Source organism: Suncus etruscus, chromosome 12 (genome assembly GCF_024139225.1).
Source record: "Suncus etruscus isolate mSunEtr1 chromosome 12, mSunEtr1.pri.cur, whole genome shotgun sequence".
Lineage (NCBI taxonomy): Eukaryota > Metazoa > Chordata > Mammalia > Eulipotyphla > Soricidae > Suncus > Suncus etruscus.
Window position 1 is genome coordinate 23850667 of NC_064859.1, and position 10891 is coordinate 23861557.

Here is a 10891-nt window from a genome sequence, read left to right on the forward strand (position 1 = left end):
CTCATACCTAGAGATGTCATTTTGTTCCTTTTTTTCTCCTTCACTTCTTCACTTTGATTCTTCTTCTATGAGGGTCTGACTGTCCATTGTCCTTCCAGTACCCCACCTGGTTGGCCATGGGTGCTACCCATTGTTCCAGTCTCCCGACTAGACTTCACTTGAGGGCACAGACCACACTTCAGTTTTTGTATCCAGTGTCTGGCTCAGTACCTGGCACATAGCAAGCACTCAATAAATGTCTAATGACTTCTGCCTGCGAGGGCTTTGTGAAGCCATGGGCCATCCCTCGCATCCCAACATGCCACCTTCCCCGTGCACTTGTCTTCTAGCCCCTCCTTGAGCAAATGAGGAGGGAGGCTCGAGGCCAGCAGCAAGGGGGTTCTTTTTTTTTTGTATTTGGATTTTGGGTCACACCCAGCAGCGCTCAGGGGTTACTCCTGGCTCTAGGCTCAGATATCTCTCCTGGCAAGCTCGGGGAACCATATGGGATGCCAGGATTCGAACCACCAACCTTCTGCATGCAAGGCAAACACCTTACCTCTATGCTATCTCTCCGGCCCCAGCAAGGGGGTTCTTGATCAGACTAGTTAACTACCAGAATCCCTCTATCCTAAAGCCTCATCCCTGGTGCATTGTTGGGGGCTGGAGGAAGGCAGCGGGGACACCCAAGTTGTCACTGTTTCAGTGCTCACCCATTCTGAGCCTTGGCCTCTGAGCTAATTGGACTATTTTGTAGAGTGGGGGGTCAGGGTGGGCGTACATTTTGTGTGTGTGTGTGTGTGTGTGTGTGTGTGTGTGTGTCTGTGTGTGTCTGGGGTTGACAAGGGAAATCTAGACTCCGGGTTTGAACTGTAGGGGCTGATCCCCTTTTTTGGGTTTGGGGTGGGCCCTGAACCCTCCCCACATCCCCTATCTGCAAAATGAATCACCTCACCTTCCTGGGCTGCCTCAGCACAAGGCTCCTAGAGCATGTTTATGAGGGTTCCTGGGGGGAGGTCAGAGTGGGGGACCCCTGATGGGCACGCAGAGCAGCCACAAAGGCATCCTCAAATGTCTCGCGCAGGGTCATGGCCAGCGTGTCAGTGCAGAAGGCGTCTGCCCGGTGCCGCTTCCTGGGTATGAGACTCAGGCTGGTGGCACGGAGACCCTGGGGCACCTTCATCCTGCTGGGCTGCTGGGATGGGCACAGGGCACCAAGGATCACGCGGAAAGGCAGCTGGGGCAGGTGTGCCACCTTGTGTCCGGTTCTTGTCAGCAGCCGCTCCTCTCCTGGCTGGCCGGTGATGACCTCAAGGAAGCAGCTGAGGTCTCGCTCTGGGTCCGGGTCGGGCTGCACGCCCAGGCGAATGTCCTGCGGGCGGCCGATCTGGGTGACGGGGCTCCTGGCGGGGTTGGTGCTGGGGTCCCACGCCCTCAGCCCTGGGAACCGGGGCTGGCTGAGGCAGTGCTTGCTGGCCTCCCTCCGTGGCTCTAGCTGAGCCAGCAGCCGCTGCGCCCTTCTGGAGCAGTGGGTGCTCAGGGGAGGCAATATCCTGACATGGTCCAAGGTGTGCCAGGCCAAGTTGGGGACCCTGGGTGCTGGAGCAGGCTCAGGTCGCTGCAGCTTGAGACGAAGCCATGTCTTGAAATCTTCCTCGATCCACATCTGATGTGATTTCTGCAACAATCCGAGGTCAGGGTGTGTGAAGCAGCTGCTCCCCACTTTGTGCAAGGGCAGCTCTGGTCTGAATACTGCCCAGTGATGGGACAACCCCCTGACTTACATGAGACAAGTGCTGCCCGGGATAGTGTTGGGGGAACCCTCCAATTTGCTAAGCCACCAAGAGGATACTGGATGCAAAGATGCTGCCTCTGCTTCCAGAAAACCTCTCGTTGTAACTGGGGTGACAGACTGCCTCTGTGCTAAAGGAGTCCCTGGGCTGACAGTCGAGTCAGTCTGCCTAAGAGTCTCTGGTTCAACAGGTGGGAAAGGCAGGTTAGAGATGCAAACTGCACCCTTGACCCAAGGAGAAAGCAGCAAGCCTTGGAAGGCATGGGACTGGGTGGAGCAAATCTGGATAGCTTTCTTGGGAGTGGTGGCTGTTGTATGGTCTTTGCTAGGGAGACAACTGACTGGCTCTCTAGACTGGGTGGTGAAAACTAGGTCTAGCTCTTGGTACTTTCTGCCACTAGAATTGGACTTTCAACTCATCTTAGAGTCTCGCTCCAGTCCCCTTTGTCTCAGTGTCTCATTTGCCCAGAGGATTGAGAAGCAATGGAGAGGCTTAGGGATTGCCCCAGCACAGAGGTTGGTGCTGAGTAGCCAATCGAGAAAATTCTGTCAGCCTTGCCCCAGACCTCTGTCCATTGGTATATGGTTCATAAGACGAAGGGCAGATCTACATGGAGCATCTGGGGGATGGGGGGGGGGATGCACTGCTAAACTGGAACAGCTGAATTTTGCATCCTTTAGACACTTGGTGACTGTGGACTGAAGAAGTGTGGAGAGGAGGAGCTGCAGCAACCCTGGAGTACTGGCTGTGCCTTATAAGTGACCTCTGCAAGTTCCTAGCACCTTTCTACATTTTCTGGCTCAAGCACACTATGATTGACTGGTGTTCTGATCCCTTAGCTGGGACTAGTTTAGGCTATTTGTTGTTCCTCGGTCCTGTCTATTTCTAGTGCTTCCCTGACACTGTGCTGAGTTCCTGCCCCGTGGGCCACTATGGGCCACAGGCCTATCTGGTTTCTCTCTTGTTCACCTTCATATGCACAACAGCTGCCCTTCTTCAAAGACTCCTCTGGCAGCATGATCCCCCACACTTTCCTGGACCCCTTGTGCCCTCTGGGAAGGTGATACTCCTAAAGAAGGACCCTCAGCTCACTGGTCTGTTGGGCTCAGGTGTGGCAGCAGATGCGGCACAGTGCATGCTGAGGGTGGGAAGGTAAGTCTTTCACATCTGGGTCTCCCTACTTGTGAGGCAGCCCCAGGACCAGCTCCTTCAGCACCTGCTCATTGCAGCTAGATTTGCTGCCCGACTCAAGACATGACTTGAGTGTGGGGTTTGGTCTGAGGAGGGGAGAAGTTCTTGCTGCTGGCTGGTCCTCCAGCACTGTTCACTTCACTCCTGGGGGAGTGGGTGTGAATGTCCCACTGCCCCCTGCTGGGACCTCCCTTACCTCATACTCAATCAGGAAGTTCTGTTCCATGAGGGTCAGCTGGTCCTTAAGCCGCTTCAGTTTGACCATCTCTCGGGAAACATTCTCCTTGTCCTGCCTCCACATGGCATCCTTCAAGAACCTGGCACCGACAGGACAGCAGTGAGGGCACCTGCCTTGCACAGCTTACCAGGATTCTACCCTGGCACCACATAGCATCTCTAAGGCAATGCTAGAGGTCACTGCCAAGCATAGAGCATGGCCTGTTGTGTCCCTTCTCTCCCCCACCCTAAGAGAAATTGACCCTGAGGTTCATCATGTCACCCCTTAGTAAAAGTAAGGGGCCGGGAGCCCCTTAGTATCAGTAAATTGATACTTGGATGCTGGGTGTGGGGAGATGCTCTCAGCCAGAGCTGAGAAGAGCCAGTCTGTCCTAGACCCCAGGACCTTTGAGGTATTTGAGGAAAGTGACTCTCCCATTCCCGACCTTCAAAGACAATGCTAAACCTAAGGGGGCTGGGCCTTGCAAAAGGCCTGCAAAGAAGACCCTGGGAGCTTCCCCCCCCCATTTCACCTCTGGATGGTTCCCTAGGGGAAGAGTGAGGAGAAGAGATGACAGGTCGTGGCTGGTCCTCACCCTCACCGGGCACAGGGACGGTCATTCCATATTTTGCAGTAGTCGATTGCCTTGTAGCCCCTGGTGTCCCGAGCATGGACGTTGGCACCATTCATGACCAGGACTTCCACTATATTCATCAGACCCTCTCGGGCTGCCAAGTGCAGGGGCGTTGAGCCGTTGCTCGTCTGGCTTTGGGGGACCCCAGCAGTAGGAAGAGGGCAGAGAGGAAGCACCAAGGATACGTGTCCATCAGACACAGGAGGCCACACAGGTTCTGGAGGTACCCAGAACCCAGTTGTGATCCCCACAGAGGTGCACCCAGTAACCTGCTCCTCTCTCTGTGCCTATTTCCTCCCCAAGTCCAAGTAGATGGACTTGGACTAAATGGACAGTAAAGAGTCCTATTTCAGGGGTGTACATGACATTTAAGATCTGCTGAGAGGGACCAGAGAGATAGCATGGAGGTAGGGTGTTTCCCTTGCATGCAGAAGGACTGTGGTTCGAATCCCGACATCCCATATGGTCCCCTGAGCCTGCCAGGAGCAATTTCTGAGTGTAGAGACAGGAATAACTTCTGAGTGCTGCTGGGTGTGACCCAAACACCAAAAAAAAAAAAAAAAAGATCTGTTGAGAGGAGCTCAGAGGCCACCTCCCTTCCTCCTCCCTTCCTTCCCTCTATCTCCCTCTCTGTGCCTAGAAAGGAGTCAGGGCCTAGACACAAGACACACAAAACCCATGGCAGAGTTCTGTCCCCAGCTGAACAGCATCCACTACTGGACCTACCTTCTCTCCCATCCTCTCCCCTCCTGCATGGCCCACTAGTCCTGCATGTCCAACACATGGTCCATGAACACGATGTCCCTCTGCCTGGAATGACCTTTTCTGTGTCTTCTGACACCATGATGACTCACTCTCATTTTGCAGATGGCAGTTCATCCATCCCCTTGCAGTGATCAGCCCAAGGACTGTCACATTCCTCTCCAGTTTGTAACTGCAGGGGCGATGCACACACTCAAGCCTGCTGAGCCCCCCCACCCACCCAAACTTCCACCTTGAAGTCTCAAGGTCACTTCCTTCTTTGTTTTGTTTTGGGGCCATACCTGGCAGTGTTCAGGGCTTACTCTTGGATCTGAGCTCAGGGATTACTGGGAGCATCAAAGATCACCTTTATGCTTGGGACCATATGGGATGCCAAGGATTGAACCCAGGTGGTCGTCTACATGCAAGATAAGTGCTTCATCCATTGTACTCTGTCTCCAGCCCATCAAGGTCACCTCCTTAGTGATAACAACTGGCCCTTGCCCCTTTGCTCCCAATCTCATTGTCCTGGCCAGCCCTGCAGGAGCACTCATGCCTTCACAGCTATCAGCCAGCTCCTTCCCTGCCAGACTCTGGGTTTAGTGCTCTCAGACCTGGTATGTGTGGGATGCTCTCGATTCAGCTTTGGCTACCACAATGTGCAGCAAACCCTGAATAAATGTCTTCCTGCACTTCCCAGGAATTTCCCCAGAATCGAAAGAGTCTCATGGGACAGGCCTTGGCAGCTCCCCAAATTTCAACTGAATGTGAAGACACACTAAAGCAATTGTTCCCAGGTTCCTCTGCAAATGGGATCACCTGATTGCACTTCTGTTATGCCTCAAAACGCAGGTCTCACCCCCACAGTACCAGAGTGGCAATCCCTGGGGTAGAACCCTGGCACTGGTGCTTCTGAGGCTCCCAGACAGTGCCTGGGTGGTGTCAGATGGAAGAAGTTACAACTGAGGCTTTCAGGCTAAGTCACTTGCCTGCAGCCTTGTTGTTTGCTAGGAGTGGCAGGCTAGGGTGTGACGTGGCAGTCTTCTCCCAGAGCACTTCTCTGCCAGTGCACTCAAAGGTGTCTGTGGGGCTAGTCCCTGTCACTCACAGACCCTCCCCTTGGGGGCATGAGTCTGCCTTTCTATAAATGGGGTTCTCATCTGTGCATCTGTGCAGCCTGGTGCAGGGCAGACTCACCAGTTGAGCATGGCCCCGTTTCCGAGCAGATAATAAATGCAGGGGAGGGCTGTGAGGTTGTTGTCCCTGTGGATGACTAGGTGCAGAGGGGTCTGGCCCTTGTTGGTGCGTAGGTCCACGGGGAACCCGTACTCCTCTATCAAGACCTGCATACAGTCGAGTTTGCAGGTCTTGGCGGCAAAGTGCAGCGCTGAGAAACCCTGCAGGTCCAGAGAATAGTCCTGGGAAGAGTGCACTAACACACACACACACACACACACACACACACACACACACACACACACACACACACACACACACACACACACACACACACACACACACACACACACACCATGGTATGTGTGGACTCTGCCCTAGGAAGGGCCACACCTTCAAGTCCCCAGTACTGGGTGACCGACCATGCCTCCCTCTGACCTTGCTGTCGGTGACAATCCCGCTGCGGCTGCAGTTGAGACAGAAACGCAGCCACTCCAGGTTGCCCAGGGCCGCTGCAAACAGCTCCGAGTTGCCACCCAAGTCCCAGAGGTCCAGCTCACTCTGGAACTGGAGGCCCAAGAGGCTGGGGCGAAGGGAGGGAGCAGAGATGCGAGAAGGCTCGTCCCTACGGCGGTCACCAGGGTGCAGCCCCTCCAGCCCCGCTGTCAGGGATCCCCCACCCACCTGGGCTTCTGGGACCCGAGAGTCTCGCTGCTGCTGCTGCTGCAACTGGGGCGCAGGGACGTCGGCGGTTCCCTCTTCTCGTCCTCTGCCTGCGCCTGGCCCGAGTCCATCCAGATGGCCCCGCCGCGCGGTTCGCTGGCCTTCATGGCGCTGGCCTCACGGTCAAGGTGCCCACCGGGTCTACGGGTTCTCTGCATGGATGCGGCCGCACGCCCAAAGATGCCGCTTTGGAAAAGGAAAACAATACTGGAAGAAGGGCGAATCGAGATGGACGGGGCTTGCAGGCTGCGCAAGTTTTGGGCTTTAGCCTTTGATGCAATCACTGCTCTTCTAGCACCTTCCACCTGGCCCCAGGCATTGTGCGGCGTCATAATAGACCCCAAGGGCTGTGGGAAACAATATGACTCTACTCGACTCGACATGCCTTTCTGGGAGAATTCCCCTGGGAAATGGAATAGGGTTATTTCCGTTTTGGATGCTTTTTCCCCCCCAAAAAATACTCTCCCCAGAGTTGCTTTTCCCACATACAGGCCTCCCTGTGGGCAGGGGACTCTGTCTAGTTTTTGCATCAGCAAAGTAGGGATCATAGTTCTAGTAGTTCCTTCTTCGATGAAGGGGCAGGATCCAGGCAGCAAGAGGCAGCCTGGGTGGTTGGGTAACCATGGCAAGGCTCCAAGGATGCATTGGGATTCAGTCCCTGGGGCCAGGGAGGGGACTGGTTCCCCTATGGGCTAACTATCAGAGCCAATGTGAGCCTTGATCTTAAAATTTTAAATGGGCCTGTGCTGAATTGGAAGTGGAAATTGATTTGTTTTTGTTTGTTTATTTCATTTGTTTTAGTTTTGGGTTTCCGGTGGTGATCAGGGGTTATTACTGGCTCTGCAAGTCAGAAATTATTCCTGGCAATGCTTGGGATATCATGTGGGCTGCTGGGGATTGAACCTGAGTCTGCCACGTGCAATGCAAGTGCTTTACCCACTATACCATTGCTTCTTTTAAAGTTTTTTTTTTTTTTTACAAGAATTGATTATCATTGGTTCTCCTCCTCCTCCATACCATGCAGTGCTCAGAGCTTATTCCTGGCTTTATGCTCAGGTATCATCCCTGGAGGTGCTCCTATGTGGTATGGGTTAAACCCAAAGCAACCTTAACCACAGTGGATTTCTTGAGTTCCCCCTTTATTCACGTTCTTTGAAAGTCTTATTGTGTTTTGTAATTACACTGATTTGTAAATTACCTTCATCATCAGCATTCCCTTCAATATGTCTTTTGCCCCTTTACAACATGCGGCAGCCTAGAGTTAATGATACTGGTCTCAGTGTAGTGCACTGTGTGCTAGACCCTTAGCGTTCTTCCCCTTGGCCTTCCATTTGACTCAAGCCCACTGATGTCCCAGAATCAACTCCAGTCAAACAGCAGCTGTGCCCCAACAATTGGGCATGTTCTCTGGGAAATCTAGAATGAAAGGGGGTCCCCTAGGACTGAATGCAGATTCTTTCTCCCTCCAGGGGAACTTTTGGGAGTCCACTTTTCTCCCAAAGTCCAGGAGCCGGTGCCCTGCTGGGTCAACCCAACCATCTCTGTGTCCAGGTGGGGCCTGTTGACTAGCTAGAATTAGGATCTAGTGACAGCACTGCTTAGGTGTTGTGTATGTAAACATTTTAATGGGATTATTATGTTACTGACCCTATCCTGATAGGGATTTTGCCCTACCCTAGGATGTGACCTGGTATTCTGCTCCCACCTAGGGTGATACCTGATTCTGCTCCCACCATTGGGTGGTACCTGATTCTGGGACATAAAAGCAAGGGTCTGTGGAAGGCGAGAGGCTTTTTTCCTGTGGCCTATTCTTAGGCCTTTTGGCTTCGGCCTCTTCATGGAATAAAGAGCTGTTTTCTTCGGAAGCCTGACTGCCTGTTGGCTTTTTTCCTGCCACATTCACCTCAGAACCGCAGACTGAACAGGGTAACAGAAGTGTGATCCGAGCTGGAGGAGAAAGGCCTCATCCTCCATCCCTCCATCAGTCAACCTCTTCAGGGGCTGATTTGCAACACTTAGGGACAGTGCATGAGGGGCTTTCCTGCAGCTTCTGAGGACACTGTCTCTGAGGTATGGGGATTCTGACATGACAAGAGTTTGTGTTAGGGCAGGAGGGGGTGCCCCTCTTCACCTCTCAGGACCTCTTCAGCTCAGCGGTATCCTCTTTACCAGGATATCCGCTATCTCTCTGTATGTCCACAGCTCCAGCTGTGCCTTAGAATCTCCCAGAGTACATAAGAGTTTCAGGACCAGAGGTTTGCAAGCAGGTTTGGGACAACTTTCAGCATTTCTGCCTCAATCCTCTTCCTGGGGAGTCTATACCTGGAAGTGCCTGGAACTGCTACACTGTAAGAATATAACACAGGGGGCCAGGCGGTGGCGCTAAAGGTAAGGTGCGCCTGCCTTGCCTGCGCTAGCCTTGGACGGACCGCGGTTCGATCCCCCGGTGTCCCATATGGTCCCCCAAGCCAGGAGCAACTTGAGTGTATAGCCAGGAGTAACCCCTGAGCATTACCGGGTGTGGCCCAAAAAAACAAAAACAAAAACAAACAAAAAAAAAAGAATATAACACAGGTTCTAGCACTGTGGAAGTATCCTTGTAGTCTAATAGTCCCTCAGCAATCTGAGATGATTGCATCTACCTGCACAGAAGGCCTGCACAAGGCCATGTTCACAGCAACCTTCAGAGCCTTCAAAGAGTAGAAACACAGGCCCATAAACTGATGGCCAAATAGGCCATCTGGGATATCCATACTGTGAAATATCATGTGACACTAAAGAGAAACAAAGTGTTGATTCAGAGCACAATGTGGATGAACCTGGAAAATGTCATGATAAATAGTGGTGACATAGCCAGACAAAAGACCAGATTTTATAATATTTCGTTTATGGGATCTGGGAAAGGCATTTTTCTAGAGACAAAGTAGATTCAGGTTACCTTGAGGAAGGGACAGCATAATTTGGGGAGAGGTAGTGGCTCAGGGGTCTTTTGTCTTCCTTTTCCTTTTGGATTTGGGGGTCCCACATTTTCAGCTGGAGACTCACATGCTCTGGGTGGTAGTGACTGGAGAGGGCTAGCACCAGCAAGTAGGCAGTATTAGGCACCCACCTCCCAGCCTCTTGCTTGCTAGCTAGGCATTATTACCCCTCAGCCATGTGCTGTGTTTGGGGCCCCTTTCTGGGCCAATGAAAATATCCAACAGTTGATCTGAATGTTATAGGAGGTAAATTACATCAATACGTTTGTTTCTATCAAATGAAAACAACCCCTGCACTGTGTCCTTCTTATACACAGAACTTTCCCCCCACATAGCTGTGAAGTTTCTCAAGAGTGGGGATTCTTTAAGGCTTCCTTTGATGGCAGTCCATGAAGCAGGAATGGTCTAAGTTCCCCACACTTTAACTCTCCACTGATGTTCTAGCTCCCAGATCCCCTCCCTCTGAGAATGTGCATGGCTGCCAGGATTAGGCAGCAGTCAGTGAGAGCTGCAGGTATGGGGTCAGGCAGTTTTCAATACAGCAGTTACTAACTGGCCTTTCTGTCCTTCTTCCTCCCTCCCTTCCTTCCTCCCTCCCTTCCGCCCTCCCTCCCTTCCTTCCTCCCTCCCTCCCTCCTTCCCTCCCTCCCTTCTTCCCTCCCTCCCTTCCTCCCTCCCTCCCTCCTTCCCTCCCTCCCTCCCTTCCTCCCTCCCTTACTCGCTCCCTCCCTCCCTCCCTCCCTTCCTCCCTCCCTCCCTCCCTTCCTCCCTCCCTCCCTCTCTTCCTCCCTCCCTCCCTTCCTCCCTCCCTCCCTCTCTTCCTCCCTCCCTCCCTTCCTCCCTCTCTTCCTCCCTCCCTCCCTCCCTTCCTCCCTCCCTCCCTTCTTCCCTCCCTTCCTCCCTCCCTTCCTCCCTCCCTCCCTTCTTCCCTCCCTTCCTCCCTTCCTCCATCCCTCCCTCCCTTCTTTCCTTCTTCCCTTCTTTCCTTCTTCCCTCTCTTCCTTCCTTCCTTCTTCCCTCCCTCCCTTCCTCCCACCTCCCTCCCTCCCTCCCTCCCTCCCTTCCTTCCTTCCTTCCTTCCTTCCTTCCTTCCTTCCTTCCTTCCTTCCTTCCTTCCTTCCTTCTTCCCTCCCTTCTTCCCTCCCTCCCTCCCTTCCTAGCCTCCCTCCTTTCTTCCCTCCCTCCCTCCCTCCCTCCTTCCTTCCTTCCTTCCTTCCTTCCTTCCTTCCTTCCTTCCTTCCTTCCTTCCTTCCTTCCTTCCTTCTTCCCTCCCTTCTTCCCTCCCTCCCTCCCTTCCTAGCCTCCCTCCTTTCTTCCCTCCCTCCCTCCCTCCCTCCTTCCTTCCTTCCTTCCTTCCTTCCTTCCTTCCTTCCTTCCTTCCTTCCTTCCTTCCTTCCTTCCTTCCTTCCTTCCTTCTTCCCTCCCTTCTTCCCTCCCTCCCTCCCTTCCTATCCTCCCT

At 53.3% G+C, this 10891-nt stretch overlaps 1 protein-coding gene across 1 annotated transcript; it reads right to left on the reverse strand.

The window, feature by feature from the left end:
- Positions 1-973: 973 nt before the first annotated feature.
- Positions 974-9207, reverse strand: ANKRD53 (ankyrin repeat domain 53). The gene is made up of 7 exons (XM_049784569.1): positions 9097-9207; positions 6416-6606; positions 6170-6314; positions 5753-5952; positions 3782-3946; positions 3160-3280; positions 974-1657 (listed from the first exon to the last, which is right to left on the reverse strand). Exons 1-7 carry the CDS (start codon positions 9205-9207, stop codon positions 974-976), a joined length of 1617 nt encoding a protein of 538 aa, XP_049640526.1.
- Between the last annotated feature and the right edge of the window lie 1684 nt (positions 9208-10891).